The sequence below is a fragment of the Lepidochelys kempii genome, chromosome 13 (assembly GCF_965140285.1).
Source record: "Lepidochelys kempii isolate rLepKem1 chromosome 13, rLepKem1.hap1, whole genome shotgun sequence".
NCBI lineage: Eukaryota > Metazoa > Chordata > Testudines > Cheloniidae > Lepidochelys > Lepidochelys kempii.
Window position 1 is genome coordinate 39,028,486 of NC_136392.1, and position 26,267 is coordinate 39,054,752.

At 45.0% G+C, this 26,267-nt stretch overlaps 3 gene segments (V, D, J or C); all 3 read right to left on the minus strand.

The window, feature by feature from the left end:
* Nucleotides 1-23,558, minus strand: part of LOC140896666 (immunoglobulin heavy constant mu-like) — a 49,081-nt gene extending 25,523 nt beyond the window's left edge. Inside the window, 1 exon segment of the C gene segment in view lies at nt 23,521-23,558. Within this exon segment, the coding sequence occupies nt 23,521-23,539 (19 nt within the window).
* Nucleotides 1-25,977, minus strand: part of LOC140896669 (Ig gamma-1 chain C region-like) — a 75,998-nt gene extending 50,021 nt beyond the window's left edge. The window contains 1 exon segment of the C gene segment in view: nt 25,935-25,977. Within this exon segment, the coding sequence occupies nt 25,935-25,953 (19 nt within the window).
* Nucleotides 752-23,205, minus strand: LOC140896667 (Ig mu chain C region membrane-bound form-like). The segment is given in 7 exon segments: nt 752-1,130; nt 3,051-3,175; nt 7,808-8,140; nt 8,624-8,947; nt 9,868-10,191; nt 10,958-11,269; nt 22,610-23,205. Coding segments are annotated over 7 exon segments (1,446 nt in total).
* Nucleotides 25,978-26,267: the final 290 nt, after the last annotated feature.

Sequence of the window (26,267 nt, forward strand, 5' to 3'; positions counted from 1 at the left end):
TTTAATTTTGCCCATTTCACGTGACAGCAATTTTACAAGTATTTACCAACTGGTTTGATGTTGTTCACCGCTCTTCTAGTATTATTATACCTAGCAGACCAAACTGAGATAAGACCCAAATGTGCTGGGTGCAGGTATATGGGCTGGAAAACATGCCTTACGGCAGAGAGACGTAGAGAGTTCAGTCTATTTAGCGGACCCTTAGAGAAAGTTCAGAGGCAACTGGATCTTAGTCTATAAGTACCTGTGCTGGGTGAAGATCTCTGATAGTCAAGGACTCTTTAATCCAGCAGACAAAGGTGTATCAAGCTCCAGGGGCGGCAAAAATTTAAATGAGAAATAAAAGGCAACTTTTTAGCAGTGAGAGGAATTAATCATTGGAACTGCTTCCCAAGGGAGGTAATGGACTCTCCTTCACTTAGAGTCTTTTAATCAAGACAGGATGTCTCTTCCTAAAGGTAGGTTTCAGTCCAGCCACAAGGTATTGGGCACATAGGGTTTTTTACAGTAGCAGAGTAGAATAATTTCTTCCACTGCATGAATTACTGGGTGAAGTTCTCTGGGCTGTGCTGTGTAAAAGGTCAAGTTAAATAATCTACTGGTCCTTTCTGGCTTTAAACTCTATGAGTTGTAAGGCCAAAGAAAACAATTATTTGTTACTGTGAAATGCTTACACGTAACAGTGAGTACCAAGTAACAGTAAGGATCCACAAGAAAGCTCTTGATATGTCAACATAATAAATTTCTTTATTTCAACATGAAAAATATGTACAGGGTGAGAAATACAAATACGGGGAAATGACAAGTTGTGCAATTCGATTACATATTTCCATTAACGTGCAACTTCTTATGCCAGCAGAGATTGCATTTTGCATAAAGCAGAGATTACCAGGACAGAAAGAAATAAAAAACTGCCCAAACGTGCATTAAAAATGGAGATAAAAGAGCATAAACAATAGACAGAAAGTCCAGTTACATTCAACTGAAGTCTGAGAACATTCCACAGGCAGGTGAACACAACAATTGCACAGGTGACAGAGTGGAGCAAAGTTTGGAACTGTTCTTCAGGAAAATCGCTTTCTGTGGGCTCCTTTGGTTGGAACGATCTTGGGCTGTTGGGTTTATTTCACCTGCAATGGTAAAATTACCATTATGTAGGACACAAGTCTCATTCATTGAATTCCAAAGTCTGCCAGCCTATTCATGTTGAATAATTTCTTATTTTTCTTGCCATCCCATTAATTTCATCACAGTGCCATTTTATTCTGTTTTATTCTACTCTATTCTGTTCAGGTTCTTATACAACTCAGCCTGAGTAAGGAGGTCCAGAATCTGGTCCTAGGACACTTGCGAGAAGAAGAGACAGAAAAACAGATGTTGAGATTTTTTTCTAGGTGGCTAAGGGATATGGATACACAGTTCCAAGTCTAAATGCCCTTAGGCAGATTTGAAAATCTCAGGTGGATGTTTTAAGGCCAGTGTTTCATCTCGGCCTCCAAATTTCCACCTCTGCACAAACTCCTGAATTTGCCCATGTCAGATGGGACTTGACCTTGCTTACTGAGTTGTTGAACAAAGGTTTTCTTTCAAAATTCCACTTGAGCAACTTTGAACACCCTATTTCTAACCTCTGGAGATCTATGATCCCATCAGTTGCCTGGATGCTTGATATATCAATTTATATTTCACCTGTATTATTATTATTAATGATTTCTGTTATGGTAGCATTAAAAGGCCTCAACTGAGATCAGAATCCCATTATGCTGGGCACTATACAAACATACAATAAGAGGCATCTCTGCCCTGAAGAGCCTACAGTCTAAACAGACAAGACAGACACCAGATGGAGAGGAAAGAGTAGCAGAGAGTGGATGTGACTTGCCCAGGGTCAGAATAGACCCAAGGATTCTAGGGTTCTAGCCCAGTGACCAAAGGCCAGATTTTTAAAGGGATTTAGGCGCCAAAATATCTTTGAAAATCTGGCCCCAAGCCACTATGCCATGCCGCCTTCCTAGCCTAGTTGTGGTATCTAAGCACTTCACAAAGATTAGGTTGGACTGGATATTTAAGTGGATACCAAAAATATGCAGAGTTACAGTCAATGTTGATAATAATTTTGGGAGGATATTAAACCACATGCTTCTAGCTTTAAGTTAGTCTCTAACTATTAGAGATCAGGATGAGAGCTCCATGAGTGACAGAGCAAGACCTTCCTTCTTGGCTTTGATGGGAGCTGCAAATTTGCAACTGAGAAGATGAACATGGGTGTTGGCACAATGCCATCTATTCACACCATTTGCTTACATGTGCTTGCACTAAACAACAGGTGCCAATTTAAAGGCCAATTTTTTATTCCATTGACTTTAGGCTCCCTTGAAAAGACCATCCTTGGCCAAAACTAACCACCTCTCTCTCTCTAGCCTTGGTTAATCCCTCAGTTACATGGTGGTGCATCTAGAGTTTGACTTTGGCAGTGCTTAGCAGAGAAGTCAGCTGGCCCCATGTTTAGGACACTGGGTTGGATGCAAGAGTCCTGCCCATGCCACAGACTCTCTGTGAGACTTTGAGGAAGTCACTTCATTGCTCAGTTCTCCATCTGTAAATTGGGGGAAACAATTTTGCCTTCTCTAGTAATAGACGGCAAGCTCTTTGGGGCAAGGGCTGTGGCATCCCATGCGTGCATGCAGTGCCTGTCACAATGGGGCTACAGGGACCTAAATAAGAACAACAGTTGACGGTGTTGTCATAGAAGCTAGAATTTTGGACCCCTCTCTTCACTTTGCCTGCCTGCTGGATTCTCCACCAATTGCAACCAACCTCCTCTCTAATCTACTATTGTGATCTCATTTGGGTCCAGTTGGCATACCCAGTGCATCTGCCAGGCTGGGAGTTTGGCGCCTGACTCCCATTAAAAAAACAATAGGAATTGGGTGTCTAACTCCCTTAGGCTCCAACCCCAATTTCCAAGCGCATTCGCCTTGATGCATCACAGTCTAGACTAGGGCATTCTCCTCTCCTCCCCCTCCTGCAGCAACAAATTGCCTCTTTACCTTGATCAGTGTCACTGTGGTGCTGTAGAAAAGACTCAGGAGGAAGAGGATGATAAAAGTGGAAGCTGTTGTCCAGAGGTTGTAGAAGTCTTCCTCTTCAGCATCCACGAACGCATCTAGATAAACTTTGGACAACACACACATACACAAGATAAGGACCGGTTGGGTGGCATCATATGGAGGAATCTCTGAGTACTGCTACGGGGAGCACGTTGGGAGGGGAATTGGGTTAGGTGGAGTTTCCAGTAGGTAGGTTGGAGGTGTTGGTAACAGAGGAGGTCAAGCCATTTCCATTCCCTCCCAGATCAAGTTATCTGCCAGGTTCAATGGGGGCTTTCCCCTCCCTGTGGAAGACGTAGAGTTGGATTCTCAGCTGGTGTAAATTGGCATTGCTCCATTGTAGGCAGTGGAGATACTGCCAGTTTACATCAGCTGGGGACCGGGCCCATTGTCTCCACTTGAGTAGCTCCTGATCTGATTCAATGGGAGTTGGGAGGTTGGATTTGGCAGCTCAACGGCCTAATCCAATGAAGCAACTCCATAGTCCCACCGTCAATAGCAAGGATGAAAAAAGAGACTAAGGGTGGGATTTCCTACATTGCTCATTTCTCTACATGCTTTTAAGAGGCTGTTTCTGAAGTGCCTTTAATGGCTAATATTTTAAGAGGTAGAGAGTTTTGTTTGCACTGCATTCATGGGTGAGGAATTGGAGTTGGGGAATAGATAGACAGACCGACAGCAGATGGGAGTGTATGGCAATAGATAGAAATACTTAAGACTGGACTTTTCAAAACAACCCAAGGGATTTGGATGCCAATTTCCTGGGAATCTTTTATTTTTAATTGGGAATTGGGCATCCAAGCCCCTTTGGCTTCTTTGGAAATATTTGGCTAAATTATTCCATAAAAAATATAGATTGAAGCTTTGAAGGGTGGAGGAGAGAGAGAAGGGGATATTGGCAGACCTGTATGTCTGTAGGCATGTTCTCCTCTGACCACAGAATGTTAAGTATGAATATATTCTGCCTATAAATGAATATATTTCTGCTCCCTGCAGGCACGTCTCTGGGTGTTCTTGGTTGCAAACTGAAAATGGGTGATGTTAATTTCTATGCAGAGGGGCTTGTGCAACCTCTAAATTCTATTCTGAGGGACTATTAAGAGGGGCTCAAATATTTCATCGACCTTGTGCTGGTCACCCTTCCACCGCAAGGTCATTATTCTGGCCAACACTTCTACTTTAAAGGATGCATGCTAGTATTGCAAGGGCGCATATGGGAGAATGAACAACAGAGAAGAGGAATAGTTTGTGGTAGTGACTGAAGAAGACCAAGTCATGAAGGTTTTTGGTTCATGAACTGAGAACCATGGAAAATGACGATGAATAGACTTCAAAAGTTTTGACGATTCAGATCAGAAGCTTCTCTGAATCTCTTGGGTGAGTGGGAAATCTCAGATTCCGCTCTTTCCTACTATAGAAATTGGATAAGGGGGAAATGACAATGAGATCTTGAATGACCATTAATGGTCAAAATCGAGTTTTACATTTCATGCCAAAGAAGGGACTTGTGTGAATGTAAGTTGTATCCAAGATGCAGTGAGGTGTCTTACTGTGGCTTCAGCATGGGTAGTTGTGGGACAACTCTTGTTTTTAAAAGATTCTGCTGAGCCCAGAGTTGGGGGCGGGGGGAATGGAGCTTTATTGCAAAGTGAGTTTTCTGAAAAGATTGGATTTTCATCTGTGAGAGATGCTGTTGGGTTCATGGCACTTTTTATTTGAGTTGGTCAGAATTATTTTTTTTAAATTCGTTGGAAAATTTTTAATTTGTTTGGCTTGAAAACTGAAATGTTTCATGCAAAAATGGAACAATTTCAATTTGGAAATGGCACCATGGTGCCTCATGGGAGTTGTAGTTCCGGAGTCTTATTTGCCCATCCTATTCTAAAGCCCAGGCTCCCTGGTCAGACCACATCTCCCAGGATGCATCACAGTCTTGCCTTTTCTCAAGGAGAGGCAATGCATCACAGGAGAGGCATGCTTACAGTGCATTATGGGACATTAAATCCAGCTGGGGAGCCTGGCCCGGAGAGGAGAACAGGAGCACTCGAACTACAGCTTCCATGAGGCACCAAAGAAGCATTTCAGAGTTGAAATATTTTGGATTTAGAACCTTCCATTTTTGACAAAAAATTAAATCAAAGTTTGCTGTGGAAAGCAGAAACTTTGTGAAAAATATAATTTGACCCAAACCCCTAAATTTCCATCTAAAGCAATTTAGACAGATTTTTTTCAACCATCGCTAATTTTTAAATTTGTATTGACAGGAAGTAGATAATTAACACACTCAACAAGAACTCTCTGTTGCTAGCAGAGAGAACTTCCTTGGATAAGGCCTTCAGTTCATGTAAGCCTGGCAGGTTTGGCTTCCTTCCTTCCTTCCTTCTGCAGTACTTTTCTATCTATCTTTCCTTCCCTCATGTGTATCTATTTATCTACCTATCCATTAACTCATTGCAGAATCTGTCTCCATACAAACCCCACTAGCCACCTATCTAAATTCTTATATATGCAATGATGCAATGATGGTACCTATCACACTAAGAACTGGTCTGACACTCACTACGTAACAGGAAATATTTTGGGTCACTACTAATCCGGGGTGGGATTGGAACGAAGGAGGAAAAAACCTCATAGCTCATACCCCGACCCTGTTGATCTAGCAAATGTGTGGCTGGATTAAAGCTGGTGCCCATGAAAGGGGAAAGTCTCCATATCCCATATCCTGCAGCCCTGAGCCAGACAGCCCTCTGCCCCCTGGGGACTGAATCAAAGCTGGTGCCCCCTAGAGGGGAAATGCCCTATATGCCATACTCTGACACTCCTAAACCAGGTAATCCCTCTGAAGTGGGATTGGATCAGAACCAGTACCCCAGAGCCCGAAGAACCCATATGCCTTTCCTTAGCACCTTTATTCTCTCCTTTACTAAATAATTTTGTATTTTGAGATTAATAAGAGTATCGTAGACTGTATCTGCAAACTCCTCCCTGGATGCCAGTCTCATAACGCTGCCCACCATTGGGTTGTTAAGTTGTGTGAGCAGGGTATTTTCCCCCAACTTGGTGGCTGATCAGGGCCAGCTTTGAGAGTGATTGTCTTTTTTGGGGCGATCTGGGCTCCTGCCCTATTAAGAAGTAGACTAAGGCCCCAGGGTACAAAAGGCAGTAGGTGGGGGACATGATGCCTGGCTGGCAAACTGGTGGAATACTGTGGAGTCATGAGGTGATAGATGCTGTGAATTGCACTGCTTTTCAGTGGTGAATAAAACGATTACTGGGTATGTGCAATGCTCCTTAGGGTTCATCACGAACAGAGGCAATGCCCCAAAGCATGGAATCATTGCCACGTATGCACAAAGTTTTTATAAAGCAACTTGAAGGGAAAGGTCTACCAGGCATGGATAAACAAACGCTGACTGTTACATCAGAACGGCCAGATTGGGTCAGACCAACGGTCCAGCCAGCCCAGTATCCTGTCTTCTGACAGTAAATTGTGCAGGTATTTGTGTGCATCAGCAAAACACCTCAAAGGGAAATCCCAGTGGGCATGGAAGAATATTGTGATATATTCAACATCGTTGTGGTTATGTGTTTTTATGTCTCTGATCTTTTATTTTCTTGGGAGACCAGACATTCAAGAGAAACCATGAGCCAGAAGAACCTTTAGGTGCCAAGACTACCCTGTGGGTTGACCATGAATACATCGAATGCCACAAGAACCATATGTGAGACCTCAATACTTCATGTGAGCCTATGCGTTGGATTGTGAGTGTACTGAATGACACCAGAGATTGCGTATGAGACTGAGTATTTCTTGTCACCTTGTGTGATAATCATGAAAGAATTGGATACCAGAGACTGTGCCTGATTGCACTGCAAAGTTACCTTAAAGTGGGCAGAAAGAACCCCCTGAGAGAACTTCCTGGGCAAAGGGTCTCCCAGGTGGATGGAGAATTGGTGTAAAGGTTCTGCAGAAGTACTAGTCCAGTCCAGTCTGGCTGGTGCTCACTGCTATCAGATGTGTCTATTGTCTGCTTCCCAGGGTCTATAGGAAAGCAGTGAGTATGTTAGAGCAGCCCCAAGGGTGCTCAGAGACCAGGAGAATACAGGGAATGGAAAGGGAATTTCAAGCTACTTTGGCTCCACTCTCTCTTCCAAAGTCACTGAGAATCAGCAGGAATTAAGTAACTGAGGCTCAAGCTAATTGTGTTCAGGGGCATGAGAGGGAGGTGGAAAAGATGAGATTAGCAAGGAGAAGGTTGTGAGAGGGAGCGAGGACTGGAGAGAGAAAGACAGACAGACAGGAAGAGAGATGAGAATCATGACTGCAGTGCAAACATGAGTGCCCAGTTCCCATTTCATTTGGGCAAGGAACTCTTGGAAACCCTTTCCCCATCTCTGGGGACACATCACATGGTATTTTCCCCAGAAAATGACTTAAATATTTTCCATTTTTTTCCCAAAATTGACTTTATTTCTAAATTTTTTTTAAAATATGCAGCCAACGATTTTCCATTCCAGAAACACCATTATTTTACACACATATAGGAGGGGGCATGTAACCTCTCCCCTTCCAAACAGCAGTCGGAGGAGTGAGAGGCACAATGGGGGATGGGACGGCAGGGGAGGGCGCGACGGTTAGTAGCAGGTATTGGCGGTATCGGACAGCACCAGCGAGACATTGACCAAGGTTGGTTTACCGGTGGACTTGTCCACGGTCCTCTGGGTCACCTGCAGGGGCAGCTTCTCATGTCCGACTAAGCAGGTGTAGGTGTTGCCGGCGTTCCACTCCTGCTCATTGATGTTCAGGGTGCTGTAGGCGAAGTACAGTGGTGGCTGGCTGGACTCCTGGATGGGCTCGGTGTTGATGTACTTGGAGGCGTTCAGCTCCTCGCCGTTGCTCAGCCACTTGATGAAGAGGTCAGGGGGGTTGAAACCTTTCACCAGGCAGGTGACGGTGGCAGCTTCGCGGAGGGCCAGCTGCTCAGAGGGGGGAGGGAAGATGTAGATGGATGGAGCGTGGCTGTTGGTTACTGTACAAAGAGAGAGAGTTGGAGAAAGAATGAACAAGTGACCTCGCTTGACCGAGGGGTCCTTGGACTTACGGCTCCTGGCCCTGGTCCAATACAATGGACATGCACTAATGAACTTGCATGGGTTTCTCTGCCATGGTGGGTTGCACAGACCACTGGCCTGCTCTTAGGTGGGAATGCTTGAGGGTTACACAGCCTGAGAGGTGATGGGGGTGAGTTCTTAGCTAGAGATACAGACCAAGGATGGGATTTTCTAAAGTCACCCGAAGGAATTGGACGTCAAACTCCTACTAATTTCTAATGGGAGCTGGACACCCAGAGCCCTTAGGTAGCATTGCAAAGCTCAGCCTAAAACTGTTAGAGGAAGGAGAATTCTTTTCCCTTCTGATGGGTATTTTAACCCCTACCCCACAAAATATCTGGCCCCAGGTCAGTAATGACCAGCTGTGAGCACAACCAAGCTGACGGAAGAGGGTCACCTACCAGGCTGTTTGGTCAAAGTCTTTTCAATGGGGAAGATGAGGTCTGGATGATCCACTTTGCAGGTGTACGAGTCTCCTCTCTCCCACTCGTCTGCGCACACAGAGGCTGTGGCATCCACGCTGAAACGGCCATTGCTCTGCACCTTACGTTCTCCGAGGCTGGTCTTCAGCTCCTTGCCATCCTCTCTCCTCCAAGTCACATTGAGCCCCTCCGTGGATTGCATGTTAATGACCCTGCAGGTCAGTATGGCCGATTTGCGAATGTAAATATCAGCGAAAGTAGGCGGGATCACCAGGACATCGATGTTAGAGGGATAGTCAATAGCTGGGAGGCAGAAAGAGATGGGTGAGAATTCTCATTCAATTACCCGTGGGCTGTGTAATTTTTAAAAGAATTACGTTGTTCTTCGTGTCCAGAAGATGCCCCTACCCAGTACACCTGAGCATCAACTCAATGAGCCAGAAGCTTCCCTTAATTTTAATTTTTCTAGGGAAGGAGGGAATTTTAATGTGGGATGAGGTGTTCCTCACCTCCTGCCCTAAGCTGTTCTGCAACTTCGCTGTGTGGCTGTTAGACAGCCCCTGCACCCCCACAGAGGTGGCTATATCTCGTTGCTGGATGACGGATCCCTGTATAAGCAGCTGCCTCTCCCCTGTGGCTGCATCTCAGCACTAGAGGAGGGATCCCTGTCTTATTTTAGAGGTCTCATCCCATGCCCCAGTGGCCCATTGCTTACTTAACTTCAATTCTTCTTGTGCCAGGTCCAGTGGCTAATTCACACAGGGCTGTTTTTTGGTTTGGTAGAACACAGAAGAGTTTGAAGGCAATAAAAATCTATTGATCTATCTATGGTGTATACATATAGCTCCTATTACCATAGTATCTGAGCACCTCACAACATCCCAGTGAGAGGAAGATGCGTTTATCCTGGTTGTACTGATGGGGAACAGAGGCCCAGAGAGGCTAAGATGTGCCCTAACCACAGTCTTTCCTGGGGATCTATGATGTTCAAAATAATCAAGGATGTTTAGGGGTGCGCTAGGGGAGAGTTAAGGACAGAGTTTTCAGAAGGGCTCCCTGGGAGAGGAGTTATTTTCAAAACCTGGCCCTAAATATGGGTTATGAGTCCTTGGAAAGTCTCAGCCACTTGGCCCTTGGGTTACATGGACACACCTTGAGTGGAGCTGGGGGATGGGTCATGATCGTTTCAGAGAGGGATGGAACCCCTGAAGGTCACAACTTACTTGTACACTCGAAAGACTTGCTAGTGTTAATCATCTCGCTGAAATTCGTGGCGTCCACCTTGCAGCTATATTTGCGGTCGGCATCCCAATCTTTCTCCAAGATAGACAGCTGGCTGATGTGGGTATAATAACCAGTGGGGCCGTTGGAGACAGGGCTATGAGTGGTGACTCCAGAGGTGACTGGTGCCCCATCCTTCAGCCATGTGAAGGTAGCAGTCTGGCTGCAGAGGTTTGTAATGCGGCAGATGATTGTGGAATTTTTATAGGGCTCTAGGAATTGGTTTCTGGATGGGGGACGGATGGTCATAATGGCTCCGTCAGGTGCTAACATGAAAGACAAAAGCAAGGGGTGGGAATGACAGTTATCACATGTGAACTTGGCACCAGAATGCAGAATATGCAAAGCTGACAGTGTGTGTATGGGGGCTGCAAGGCCCGTGTCTCTTTCTTTACATCTGATGGGCTCTGCTATCAGCCAGTAGCTGAATGGCCTGCAACCCAAACCACCTTCCACTACAGAACAGTGCTTAGACTGCAAAGGGGTGTCCCCTTCATAAGCTCCACCCACAATCACAAGCTCCACCCCCACAGACCCTGAGCATGGAGTTTCTGGTAGAATGGCCAGCCACGAAGGAGCTAACATGTTCCCATTTATGTGGTCAACATTAAACTCCAGAACTGAGAAGAGAATTCAAGAGTCCTCTCTCCCATGTCCCAGTCTGACCGACTGGACCTCACTCCCCTCCCAGAGTCACCCAGGAGTCCTGAGCCTATTCTGACCTACTAGACCCCTCTCCCCTCCCAGAGCTAGAGACAGAACACAGGTGTTCTGGCTCACAGTGCCTCCCTGCTCTAACCCACTAGACCCTGCTCCAATCCCAGAGTTGGGGATGGAACTCAGGAGTCCTGTCCCTAGGAAACATAGGGACCCACTCTTTCTTATGTGTATATCTATCGCTGCTTTTCTAATGAGCCTCTCCCCAAAGTAGCTAGATGCAATAGCCCAAAGGCCTGCAATTATCCAGTGACTCCATGCTGGGTTGTAAGTAATTGTGTATATTGTCCGGAAGAAGAGAATGAATCTACTTACAACATATATGAGGAGGTACTTGGATTATCTCATTCCCATTTGGGTGTTTGGCTGAGCAATAGAAAATCTCGTGCGATTTGGAGGCAGGGACTGATAGCTGACTGGTGGCAGTGTAGGTCCCAGCTGTATTCAGGACCGAGGGGAATTCCTTGATGCCACTGGTGAGGCTGATGTTTTTGTTATTACTCCAGGAGAAAGTGATTGAGTCCGGAAGGAAGTCCTTTGCCAAGCAGCCCAGTGCGACAGGATCTTGACTCGTGTCGGTCCCGCAGGAAGGGTAGAGCGGGAAAAGAGATGGGGCAGCTGGGGATGCTGAGGATCAAAACAATGAAAGGATGGGGGTGGGAGAAGGGCAGAGAAGAGACATTAAAGCACCACCATGGGGCATGTAGGGGAGCTGCTGAACTTGAGAAAGAGAATTGCTGGTTGGTTCGGGGGAGAAAAAAGCAAGTGTTATCCCACATTCAGATATGCATCGCCCTGGGATGAGTCACTAGGAAAGGGCAACCTCCTGGGGGTGACGTCCCCACGTTGAAGGTCCTAGCTTCCATTGCGTGCACGTATAACCCTGATGTACTTGAACATCCATAGACTCCAAGGCCAGAAGGGACCACTGTGATCATCTAGTTTCACACGGGCCAGAGAACTGCCCCACAATAATTCCTAGAGCAGATCTTTCAGAAGAACATCCAAGCTTGATTTAAAAGTTGTCATATATGGCCCCAGCTTCATATTGTTTACAGACCTATGGCCCATCACTCCGTATACACAGACATAGGAACCCAGCCTCCTTGTATATATGGCACAGCCCCCCCCTTGTATACAGACATAGGGCCCCAAGCTCCTTATATATTTGGTCCAGTCCTCTTGTATACTTGCATATGGCCCCAGTTCCTCTTATGCATCTATGGCCCAGTCCTCTTGTGTGTATGGCCCCAGTTCCCTTGACATGCCTCAATACCCCTTTGCTTGTGAGGAGACTCCAAGGCCTCTCTGGCCCTGTAGGAATGGAGTGAGATTCAACACCAACTTCTCCCCCTCAGATCAATGGATGGTTCCCAACAGCCATATGCTGAAAGTCCGTGATCAGTTGTCCATTGGTGGTTGAGTCCCCCTTTCCTGAATTAGTCACTCGACCCCAGCAGAGCCCTGATCAGCGACGTCATTACGCTGCCAACCCAGCCAGTGCAAACCTCTGTCCCACCACTTTCCCATGGTGCACCACTGCTGAAAAAGTGGCACCTTTCTGCATTGCCCAAAGGGTCAGCCTGGCTGGAAGCCACCTCCCATTATGAATAGCACCGGGCACAACGCAGAGCTGAGGCGTGAGCCAGGCAACCCCGTGGAAAGAGCTAAAGATTTGCTGCCCCATGCTTGCTTTAAAATGTGCAGTAAAAGATGGTCAGTCCAGCATGTTTGGATGGTACAAATTCCCACTGAGTCCCCATTGCTTCCAAGAGCCCAAAGCCTTTGGAGAACCTGAGCTCTTTGGAGAAACACAAACATATGAGTGTATCCTCTACACTAAGCAATGTCTCTGCAGAGCTTTCTTCGCCTCTTTCCTTCCTTCTCCATCTCACTATTTTTCCCCTTCCCCACCAGTTTTCCTTCACTCTTGTTCTTCTCACAAAGCAGAAACCTCAGCCAGTTTACATTACCTGGGAATCTGGCCCCACTGATTTGAATGGACACCTTGTTTACACCAACTGGGGACATGGCCCAGAAAATCGTTTCTTGTCTCGTTCACCTTCTTTCTATCACCAAATTCTGGCAAACTCAGAACAAAAGCTCAGATTGGAGGAGACCAATATCTGGCCAAATTCTGACTCAAACCAGACCTCTGAAACCAGGAGACTTTTATCAGTACGACAAGGGGGCCGCAGGTAACAAGGGACCTCCTATATATGTCCAAAAGCAGCCTGCTACAAAGACCAGGAATGGGTTGAAGAAGGGATGCACTGTCCCAGCCCCAAATGGGACAGATCTCACTGGGAGAGTTGGTACACACAGGATGTGAATGGATCGTGTCCTGCCAGGGGCTGGCCCAGAATTACTAAGGATGGGAACCGGAACCAGAGAAGGACAAACCCTTCAGATCGAGCCCCGCAAAGACAGAGTCTTATACAGAACAAAACAGTATCTGGCAACCTTCATACCAGTATGGGCTAGGACGGCTGGAACCGCTAGGAATCCTCTGATACAGCTGGTGCTGATACAGACCAAGCTAGGGGGATCCGGTACCACCAGAAACCAGGATCCTGCTCGCCCAGCCCGGTGCTCATACAAAAGCTAGGGGGATCCGGTACCACCGGGAACTAGGACTCTGCTCACCCAGTCCGGTGCTGATACAGACCCAGGTAGGAGGGATCCGGTACCACCAGGGACCGGGACCCTGCTCACCCAGCCTGGTGCTGATACAGACCCAGCTAGGGGGGATCCCATAACACCGGGGACCGGGATCCTGCTCACCCACCCTGGTGCTGATACAGACCCAGCTAGGGGGGATCCAGTACCACAGGGGACCAGGACCCTGCTCACCCAGCCCAGTGCTGACACAGACCCAGCTAGGGGGGATCCGGTACCACTGGGGACCAGGACCCTGCTCACTCTGCCTGGTGCTGATACAGACCAAGCTAGGGGGATCCTGTACCACCAGAGCCTGGGACCCTGCTCACCCAGCCCAGTGCTCATACAGACCCAGCTAGGGGGGATCCGGTACCAGCGGCGAGCAGGACCCTGCTCACCCAGCCCGGTGCTGATACGGACCCAGCTTGGGGGGATCCGGTACCACCGGGGACCGGGACCCAGCTCACCCAGCCTATTGTTGATACAGACCTAGGTAGGGGGATCCTGTACCACCAGGGCCTGGGACCCTGCTCACCCAGCCCAGTGCTCATACAGACCCAGCTAGGGGGGATCTGGTACCACCAGGGACCGGGACCCTGCTCACCCAGCCTGGTGCTGTTACAGACCCATCTAGGGGGATCCGGTACCACCGGGGACTAGAACCCTGCTCATCCAGCCTGGTGCTCCTACAGACCCAGCTAGGGGGAATCCGGTACCACTGGGGACCGGGATCCTGTTCACCCAGCCTGGCGCTGATACAGACCTAGGCAGGGGGATCCAGTACCACCGGGAGCCAGGACCCTGCTCGGTGCTGATACAGACCCAGCTAGCGGGAGGATCCGGTACCAGCGGCGAGCAGGACCCTGCTTACCCAGCCTGGTGCTGATACGGACCCAGCTAGGGGGGATCCGGTACCACCGGGGACCAGGACCCTGCTCACCCAGCCCGGTGCTGATACAGACCCAGCTAGGGGGATCCGGTAGCACCAGGGACCGGGATCCTGCTCACCCAGCCCCGTGCTGATACAGACCTAGGTAGGGGGATCCGGTACCACCGGGGACCGGGACCCTGCTCACCGAGCCCGGTGCTGATACAGACCCAGCTAAGGGGGATCCAGTACCACCGGGGACCAGGACCCTGCTCACCCAGCCTGGTGCTGATACAGACCCAGCTAGTGGGGATCTGGTACCACCAGGGACCGGGACCCTGCTCTCCCAGCCCAGTGCTCATACAGACCCAGCTAGGGGGGATCTGGTACCACCGGGGACCAGGACCCTGCTCACCCAGCCCGGTGCTGATACAGACCCAGCTAGGGGGATCCGGTAGCACCAGGGACCGGGATCCTGCTCACCCAGCCCCGTGCTAATACAGACCTAGGTAGGGGGATCCGGTACCACTGGGGACCAGGACCCTGCTCACCCAGCCTGGTGCTGATACAGACCCAGCTAGGGGGGATCTGGTACCACCAGGGACCGGGACCCTGCTCTCCCAGCCCAGTGCTCATACAGACCCAGCTAGGGGGGATCTGGTACCACCAGGGACCGGGACCCTGCTCTTCCAGCCCAGTGCTCATACAGACCCAGCTAGGGGGGATCCGGTACCAGCGGCGAGCAGGACCCTGCTCACCCAGCCCGGTGCTGATACGGACCCAGCTAGGGGGGATCCGGTACCACCAGGGACCGGGACCCAGCATACCCAGCCTATTGTTGATACAGACCTAGGTAGGGGGATCCTGTACCACTAGGGCCTGGGACCCTGCTCACCCAGCCTGGTGCTGTTACAGACCCAGCTAGGGGGGATCTGGTACCACCGAGGCCTGGGACACTGCTCACCCATCCTGGTGCTGTTACAGACCCAGCTAGGAGGGATCCAGCACCACCAGGGACCAGGACACTGCTCACCCAGCCCGGTGCTGTTACAGACCCATCTAGGGGGATCCGGTACCACCGGGGGTTAGAACCCTGCTCATCCAGCCCGGTGCTCCTACAGACCCAGCTAGGGGGAATCCGGTACCACTGGGGACCGGGATCCTGTTCACCCAGCCTGGCGCTGATACAGACCTAGGCAGGGGGATCCGGTACCACCGGGAACCAGGACCCTGCTCGGTGCTGATACAGACCCAGCTAGCGGGAGGATCCGGTAGCACCGGGGACCGGGACCCAGCTCACCCAGCCTATTGTTGATACAGACCTAGGTAGGGGGATCCTGTACCACCAGGGCCTGGGACCCTGCTCACCCAGCCCAGTGCTCATACAGACCCAGCTAGGGGGGATCTGGTACCACCAGGGACCGGGACCCTGCTCACCCAGCCTGGTGCTGTTACAGACCCATCTAGGGGGATCCGGTACCACCGGGGACTAGAACCCTGCTCATCCAGCCTGGTGCTGTTACAGACCCATCTAGGGGGATCCGGTACCACCGGGGACCAGGACCCTGCTCACCCAGCCCGGTGCTGATACAGACCCAGCTAGGGGGATCCGGTAGCACCAGGGACCGGGATCCTGCTCACCCAGCCCCGTGCTGATACAGACCCATCTAGGGGGGATCCAGTACCACCGGGGACCGGGACCCTGCTCACCGAGCCCGGTGCTGATACAGACCCAGCTAGGGGGGATCCAGTACCACCGGGGACCAGGACCCTGCTCACCCAGCCCGGTGCTGATACAGACCCAGCTAGGGGGATCTGGTAGCACCAGGGACCGGGATCCTGCTCACCCAGCCCCGTGCTAATACAGACCTAGGTAGGGGGATCCGGTACCACCGGGGACCAGGACCCTGCTCACCCAGCCTGGTGCTGATACAGACCCAGCTAGGGGGGATCTGGTACCACCAGGGACCGGGACCCTGCTCTCCCAGCCCAGTGCTCATACAGACCCAGCTAGGGGGGATCCGGTACCAGCGGCGAGCAGGACCCTGCTCACCCAGCCCGGTGCTGATACGGACCCAGCTAGGGGGGATCCGGTACCACCAGGGACCGGGACCCAGCTAACCCAGCCTATTGTTGATACAGACCTAGGTAGGGGGATCCTGTACCACCAGGGCCTGGGACCCTGCTCACCCAGCCTGGTGCTGTTACAGACCCAGCTAGGGGGGATCTGGTACCACCGAGGCCTGGGACACTGCTCACCCATCCTGGTGCTGTTACAGACCCAGCTAGGAGGGATCCAGCACCACCAGGGACCAGGACACTGCTCACCCAGCCCGGTGCTGTTACAGACCCATCTAGGGGGATCCGGTACCACCGGGGATTAGAACCCTGCTCATCCAGCCCGGTGCTCCTACAGACCCAGCTAGGGGGAATCCGGTACCACTGGGGACCGGGATCCTGTTCACCCAGCCTGGCGCTGATACAGACCTAGGCAGGGGGATCCGGTGCCACCGGGAACCAGGACCCTGCTCGGTGCTGATACAGACCCAGCTAGCGGGAGGATCCGGTACCAGCGGTGACCAGGACCCTGCTCACCCAGCCTGGTGCTGATACGGACCCAGCTAGGGGGGATCCAGTACCACCAGGGACCAGGACCCTGCTCGGTGCTGATACAGACCCAGCTAGCGGGAGGATCCGGTACCAGCGGCGACCAGGACCCTGTTCACCCAGCCTGGTGCTGATACAGACCCAGCTAGGGGGGATCCAGTACCACCGGGGACCAGGACCCTGCTCACCCAGCCCGGTGCTGATATAGACCCAGCTAGGGGGGATCCGGTACCACCGGGGACCAGGACCCTGTTCACCCAGCCTGGTGCTGATACAGACCCAGCTAGGGGGGATCCAGTACTACCGGGGACCGGGACCCTGCTCACCCAGCCCGGTGCTGATAGAGGCCCAACAGAAGCGAGCCATACCGGGGGACCATTCCGACCTCTATCTATCAGTAGCCTTCAATTTAGTCAATTATTCAATTAAATTGTGAATTTAAAAAAATCTATTAGTTAAATAAGAAATCTTTCTAATTAATTACGTATTTCCATTGTACCCGGTGGCTAAGAAATATTCGATTAATAAGGTTACTTAGTATTTAGAATATCCGGCTAATCTATGAATCACTCCAGGAGTGAATTTGTAATTAAGTTAAGGGATAGATTCTCTAAACTTTACACGGTGCTAAAACAGGTCAATGAGAGGGAGGAAAAGCATGTAAAACAGAGGCAGGCACGTTCATTTCATTTAAATTCCCAATAATCTGCCTTTTTCCCCCCTCAAGAAAAAGCAAATTACTCCCTAAATTAAAGTAAAAGCTGCATTTCTAATTTCATCCAAGTCAGCAGCTCTAGCTCCCTCCTTTTCCTCAGGGAAACGAGTCTGAAATCCCTACGGACTGCCAAAATAATTGAAAATAAACCCTGACTCTTTAAAATCAGCTCAGTTCACTGGTCTCTTGCTCTGATTTTACGCCACCACAGAAAGACAAACACAAAGATATTGACTTGGAAAATATACTCAAATAATCATTGAGACTAACTTCAGCTAAATTCAGAACCACCCTTCTCATTTTTGCACACAAGTATTATAAAAAATAATTCTTAGAGAAAATTAACTGCTGAACTATATAGCATTAAAATGAACATCATCTGTCAGGCTCTATCTTATTAACGAAATCAATAGTAATTTCTAAAATATACTATTAGTAATTCAATAAACTAAGTGTTTTACCAATAAATCAAGATTAGTTCCTAAATCATATTAACAAATCAAAATTCCAAAATGATGTATAAATAATTAACTGTCCATTTCTTATTAATGAACAATATTTTCTTTTGATCCCTATATAAGTATTAACTGACAAACTGTCTATTAATAAAGTGATATCTACAGCCACCCTGAAATTATTTCTAACAAAGTATTCATCAATATGGATCTACAGATGTGCAGGGTATACTTGTCTTTCAAAGAAAATCTAATGTTATTTTCTAAATTGTTGGAATGCAAATAAATGAGCACAAGTCTTAGTGGGGAAATAAAAGGACTTTTGCATCCATTTAACATCATTAGATAAATATTCAAAAAGATAATTAGGTTTCTTACCAACTGAGTCTCTGTTGAGATGCCATTTTATGTCTTTCTTGACATTCCATTTCCAATGATGGATTAATTAATTGCCTCATAGATATTTTTTCTTAAATATCTCTTGTCTTCCAAGTAATTTTTATGGCTTGGTAAAAATATCTCAAATGGAAGTGCATGGCTGATAATATTCTCTTTAAAATTGAACTGGGGTTTGAATACATGTTCAAATATTTTCATGAAACACAAAGTTATTTAAAAAATTCTCAATTAAAATAATTTTCCTTGACATAACTTGTATATGATTTAACATCACATAAAGTTTTGATTTGGAAAATGATAAAATTTCTGCCACTGAACTTCATTTAAAGCAACTGCAGGTTTATTTTCTTTCAGCGGTGGGTCTTCGATATCAAATTTAAAATCAAGTAATTTATTAAATGTTTGTTGATAGTTTTTGGTTTCTACTCATAAAAAATTCTATTGGATTAAAGCTTTTTTATCAATCTAATTAATTTTATAGATTGAATTCTATTGGATTAAAGTTTGTTAATGAATCTAATTAATTCTATGACTAAAAATACAATTAGGCTATTTTTATTGATTTAAGATTCTATTTTAGATTAAAGTTTTTGATCAATCTAATTACTTTTATTTCATTCAAATTTATAGATAAATCCGATACTATCGGTTAAAATTAGACTGCATTAAAGTGTGTACATTTATCTAATTGCATTAATTATAAATCTGGCTAAATAGTAATATCTATTTTTCAACTTCACATGCTCACAAATTCCTAGCAAAACTTCCCTCAGGTTTCCTGTTAGAAAACTTTAAATAACTAAATGAACAAACTACTACACAGATTGTGAAACCATCAATCTTGTTTCAGCATTGGGGGTGGCTGGGTGGGGAATAGACCCCTTGATTTCTCTTCCAGCCCTCCATTTCTATGATTTTATTATTCCTCTTGTTCATTATAAGATAGACTAGGAAATCACAAATAAATTATTCTCTGAAAAGGAAGATTAACTAAGAAATTGCTAATCTATTTTTCTCTTTTAATAAAAGATCATCGAGGAAAGTAGAATGAAATTATTCTTGTTTAACACAAAGCAGTAGATTTGTGCAAAATAATAATCATTGAAAGTCATTTGCAGGGAGATGTAGCCAATATTGTCTAGTGAAAACAACAATAGCTTAATTTAGCTCAAGACTTTTATCAACATGTTGATCTCTGCCACCTGCTAAGATTTTATTTTCACACCCAACAGATGTGACTTTGTTGTTTGAAACCTTCTGGCCTATCATGCAAAACTGACTCCAAGGGGGTGATGTTTTTGAAACCAGAAAGGTTATTTAAGGAAACATTGGTCTAAAAATAAACGGAACTGAAAAACAAACCTCTGCCAGCTGGAGGCTAAACCACCCAAGGCCCCTGTAGGCTAGAATCGGCCATCTTGGTTCTACACTCAAGGAACACTTTTATTTTATTTTATTCATTATTGTGAATTCAGATTCGGAGACACACTGAGTAGCACTTTAATCCAGCAGTGGTCTTGCTGATTTGAACATGACTGCTCCAGGAGTAAAGTACTACTTAATGGGAGTCAGAGTGTCAAAAATCTCTTTCTTTTTTAAAAGTATTAATAATTGTCAGCACCCATTTTATAATGGACTGAGGCTGAATTGGACATGAAAGGCATTGGAAGTTCCACATCTAACCCCTTAAACCTCTTTGACAATCCCAGTTTGATCTAAAGTGCATTGAAAGCCCCCAGGTCCGTATAGAGAATAATTACGTGGTTTGCACCATCAGAGGAAAATAGATCTTTTGTTCGATTAATATTTAAAATGAAGCATGTAATCAAAGTTATGGGGGAGATTTTCCAGGGCAAATATGACAGTCAGGCAACTAATCTTCCCCATAACATTTATTAGCTTAATAATTATCAAAAAAGCTTTCTAATCATTTCCCCCGTGGTAACAAAACATGAAATATTTGTCCCTGTCTTTAAAAATGCTTACTGAATTCTATTAGAGTTGTCCATTAGACAAATAGGTACAATTTTCAAAAGTAACGAAGTGATCTATAAACCTAAACTCAATTTTCAACAGCGACATAGGCATTTAAGAATTTAAATCTTAATGAAAGTCATTATTTAGTTTTAACTATTACTAAGTATTTTTCATCTGAGCCTGAAATTTCAATTGAGTGGAATTTCCCTCCTAATCTTATTGCTTCTGATTATTTATTTTTTTCAGCAGCAATAACGTGAAGAAAAAAAAATTAAATAACCCTGGCCTATGGACCAATAAATGAATATTAACAGAGAAATCAATTGGGCAATTATTTCTAAACTCAGTCCTGTCATGTTAAAAAGTTTAAATCAGATTTGCAGTCTCTAATGCCGGAAGGTTGGGTCAGGGGAAGGCAAAATTTAAAGTTTTTACATGTGTTATTGTGAGGAGGGTAGTTTATCCTCAGAAATGTAAGATAAATAGATAGATATGAAACCCAGGGAGCTCGCAGAGACAGATAGACTGTATACATTGATCGATAAATTAGATAGCAAAAAATAGAGTGAGAGATTAGAGACAGAGGTTGAATAGACAGATTAGATAAAATGAGATATATAGCAAGAAAGATAGATAGTGAGAAAGAGAGGTAGGAGTGTATAGGAATAGAGAGAGGTTTGATTTATGATTGGCAGACATAACAATACCCCCAAACTCATTTGGACTTTGGGAGACCACAGACTGCAGAATGGGGCCCTTTTCACACAGAGAACCGCCTTCCCTCACTATTAGACATACAAGCAATAATAATATTGATTTACCTGAGGTAACGGTGACCTGGGTTCCTTGTCCCCAGTTGTAGAAAGCATAGTTATCCCCCAAATCCTCTTTTGGGAGTCTGCACAAATACCTTATCTATGCAATGAGTCACTATTTTTACTATGTATTTGGTGGGCTTAGAAGATCTAAAATACTTTTAAAATTTATCCTAGAAAGACCTGATCATGTTTAAATTCAAGTTAAGCATTAAAATACAAGATGCCATTAAAACTCATATCATTTATCTAATTGGTATTAATTTAAGACTACAATTAAATACCCTAGCAGGGAAATATTTTTATTTTAGAAGGTCAGACTTTTTACTGCCTTTCCTCATTATTATGCACAGAGAAAATCCTTATTTAGTTATTCATTCATGTCTTTATTTGGATTAATAAAATCAACTGTTAATTAATTGATGTATTAAAACAGCAATCTGGCAATGAGTTAAAACCCTTGTCAATCAATCAATAGCCTGTCCTATTTTTTTTGTCATTTATGACTAAAAGAATAGAATAAGAAGGTGACTGAGATAGTTAAATATAAACAGGACAAGACCTTAGACCATACCCTAGAAGAGATAATCCTGCATTATCCAGAGGAACTAGATTATCTTCCCATTTATGCCCTTCTAAACACTTACAAATATAGAAAACGTAGGGTTAAAATCTTTTACCTGACGTTACGGTGACCATGGTACCTTGTCCCCAGTAATCGAAGATGTTATCACAATGACACATTGATTGGACAATGGTTCACAAGAACCTACATGCCTGACCCTTTTCTTTAGAATTTTTTTTAATATAAAACAAACATGGGAGAGTTTTATTGCCCTGCCATCATAAGGAACTAGGGCCAGATCCCCAAGTAGTGTAAATCAGCAAAGCTCTATTGAAGTCAGTAGACTATAGAGACAGACTGAGAATCTAGTTTGAAGGGTCTGATCCAGCTCAGCTGGAATCTTCCCATTGGCTCTGGATCAGACCCTAAGAGTCTGGGCTTCCAAAGGATTTCAAAGGAGCCTAATGGACTTAGGAGCCCAACTCCCATTGAAATTCAATGGGTGCAGAACTATCTTAAGACTCTTTCAAAGCCCCAGCCAAAGAGACTATGATCAGAATAATCCATTTCTGGATGTAGACCTAATTCAAACCTCTCTCTAAAAGGCTGCCACCCAATCACTCTCCAAAGAGATTTTACCAAGACATTAAAACACAAAATTAAAAAGTGAACAGAATTTCAAAGGGATAAAAGATATCCGATTTGCTAGGGAACAGAGCAAATGGTCTTTGGTCTAATATCAGAGCATCGGCTGTATGGAAGACAGGTTAGAGTTTTGATCCAAGTCCCAGTAAAGCCAATGGAAAGGGTCCCATTGACTTCAACAGGAGTTGAGTCGGATTCTTGGCAAAGGCAACAACCATCTCAAATGACTGAATTGTTACAAAAGAAAGATTATTTTTTACCTGATGTGATGGTGACCATAGTTCCTTGTCCCCAGTACTCAAACCAGTTATCACACCGGGACAAGTCTATGCTGGAGTTTTACAATAACCTTGCCCAGACAATTAATTAACTAACTGAGATTAATAGGATTAGGGACCTGTTTTTTAAAATTAGTTTATGATTTACTGAACTGGAGAAACATCTAAATCTGCCTGAAGTACCAAATTAGAAGCATTTTTGATTCGGTCTAAAAAATTGTAATCTGTTATTTTTTTAAAAACACCTTCTCGTTATAATTTTATCCTCCTGTCCTCATCAGACAGATAAATAGCTTGATCAAGGGCCAGCTTCACAGAGATATTTAGCCACTTAAAGATTCAGATGCAATGAATTTCAAGTCTCTCTCTCAATTCTATCAAGTTTTCTCTCTCAAATGATTTTCTACTTGCCCAATCGTCCCCCACCCCAAATTCTTTTTAATGTAATTCAGAGTTAAAGTTTAGACTCTGTTCCCCTGGCCAACAAAACAGAACTAATGCATTTTCTATGCTGCCTCAGATTGCATGTTTTCGAGATCTCCAATTGATATCTAAGTAATAAAACACTATAAAAAAACTCCTCACCTGTTGTCACAGTCACCAGAGTCCCTTGTCCCCAGTAAGCGAAGCCCACAGAAATAAAATATTGGACTCTGGCTGTACATAAACTTCCCCCATACAATGATTTTAAGACCAGAACCAAAAAATTAAACCCATTTTTAAGGGGCAAGGCATTCTTTAGCGAGGATTGAATTAGTACTTTGTCCCTCCATATCACTGAGAATAGCCTACCCAAAGGAACGGAAAACTGGAAAAGCTACCCCCCCCAACTTAATTTTTAAAAAAATCTCAGAATTAAAAAATAACCGTTTCAATAGGAATAAAAATCATACCTGTAGTGACGGTGACCATGGTCCCTTGGCCCCAGTAGTCAAAGTAATCACATTGCTAGAGTCTCCATTAGACAGCGTACAAAAACCTAAACTGATTCTGACCAGGACCTCTCACCCAACCCTGGCATTAGTTAAAAAAACCCAAACTCTTCAAGACTTTTAGAAGTGCCCTTGTAAATTTGGAGCTAGAGAAATTTCTATCCCCGATTGTGGCTCTAACCACATTTTAAAGAGTTGTTTTTAAAATGAAAAATAAAAGACCCTCATAAATCAAAAACACTGTTCACTACAGCCTAGACCACAAGACAGAAGAGAAATAGTAGAGTTTGGAATTTACCTGTTGTTACTGTCACCGGGGTCCCTTGACCCTGGTAATCGAATTGGTCGTAGACAGAAAGACAGTTATTCTGTTAACCTAAGCAATAACCTCAGAGTTCATTAGAATCTTGGTTAAAAGACAAGTCCTGGTTTGGTTGAAATCAGTGGACGTTTTGCCAGTTACTTCAAAGGCTCTAGGGTCTGGCTCTACCTTCCGATAGAATTTTTGAAGGTTTATTCTGTTTTATAATTAAGCCACTTTGCTAAGGGAGGGACAGGTCGATGCGGAATTTAAACGGATGTTTAAGAAATTCTGCAGCACCTAACCTCTGGGTTTGAAAAAATGCAGCCTCCTAAGGAGAATACTGGTTTAACTTGCTCACCAATGACTTAATACTACACATAAAAATGAGGAGCTAACTTACCGCTGGAAACGGTCACCGTTGTTCCTTGTCCCCAGTAGTCAAAAGCATTGTAGTCACAGTGGTTCTAACTCATGGCCTAGGTGGCTAAAACTCGCTGACTTTCCCAGTCCAGACCCCTTCATTTATTGACATTATTTATTTAATTCCCTTTTATACTAGCTATCATTTCAGGTTTGTTTCTGCCCCCATTGCGTTGTCCCCTGTGAAAAAACCCTCAAGGACTTGGGGATGAGGAGTTACTCGTGAGTCTCAAAACTCGATCATTCTATAAGATTAATCAGTTTAACCAGTTAGTGGTAATAGGGATTGGAAAAGAGGAGGAAATTTTTACCTGAAGTGACGGTGACCATAGTCCCTTGTCCCCAGTACTCCAAGGCATCATAATAGTCACACTGATAAAATTGATTGTGCTGTTTGCACAAAAACTTCCTACTAATTTCATTTTAGTTTTAGCCACAGAGATGTTAATTTAGACAGACTTCTACACTTAATGGGCCAACCCCGATATACCAACATTTCTAGTCTGACAAGTTGTCTTTCATCTCAGTTTTCTGATTATAACTATTTATCTTGGATTTTCTCTCAGTTTCCCTTATAATTACCTCCAGATTCTTAATAGTCTACAAAGAACGTAGATGTTTTTTTAGTGACTATAAATGTTTGACCATTTATTCTTATTTATGATCACTGCCTTCAGTCTAATTTTACCTAATAGTGAATTATAGTCACTGGAATCTATGAAATTTCATCTCGTCTAATACCGAATCAATCTACAGACTCAAATAAAGTGCTATTTCTTTTTTTCTTGGGTCTGATCCAGAGCCAGCTCAGTGGGAAGTCAATGGCAATCTTTCCCTTGATTAGAGTCGGCTTTCGATCAGACTCAATATTTGTTAAGTCACTAGAACGTTCATGCACACATTTTGGAGTTCGAAATGATTAGAAATTTTTACCTGTTGTTACAGTGACCATGGTTCCTTGACCCCAGTAGTCAAAGCCATAGTAATCACATTGCTCAAATCTCTTATCAGGGTCACACAAAAACCCATTCCCATTTTCGAATGATTTCAAATAGTTATTTTTTCTAATGGTCATTTTAATCACACCACTAATCATTTTTATCCTCACCCCATAACTATTCTAGTCTTCACTCTATAATATTCTAACTCTGACACACTTTGGAACAAAATCCACCTTTCAAATTTACGAAAATTGAGTCACTCTAAATTCAGTCCTTTTGCCTCGTTAAGTTTGGAAGAGAGGAAAGAAAAGATTAAAAGTTACAAGTACCTGATGTGACAGTGACCGCCGTTCCTTGGCCCCAGTAATCAAAGTACTCGTTACACAAAGAGATTTTTGTTGAGTTCTCTAGCACTAAAAGCCTTCTCTCTTCTGGGGCATGTTCAAAGCCAGCAGAAAGACTCCATTTGACTGCACTTGGCCTCTAGTCACCCCTTTGTATTTAATTCCAATTTTATCACATTTTAACTATTTCTACATGATACTAGATACTATTTTAATACCTCCATATTCTTTAACCTGTGGGTTGATTTCATCTGAATTGCTCTACTCTAAAGAAAAAAAATCCTGGTGATCTATTTCCAGAAGTTATTCAAGATAATTTCAGGTTTCTAGATTTCATACTATAGGATATTTAGAAATTGTATTTACCTGAACTGATGGTCACCATGGTACCTTGTCCCCAGTAATCGAAGTAAGCATAGTAATCACAATGAGACAGGATGATATTCCACGTGCACAAGAACCTACCCTCATATTTCAGGGAGATTTTCAAAAGTGACAGGTGATTTTTGGATGCCAAACCTGAGGATACTTTAAGGTTTTCCTTCTAGATTTTTGTACTGCCATTTTTCACTACAAAATTTAGGGTAAGATTTTCAATGTCACAGAGGCAATTAGGACATCCATTTCCCAACTTTAATCACTTATGCAGCTTTGAAAATCTGTCATACTTTTTTGCTACCATATTCTTGCCCTGGAAGA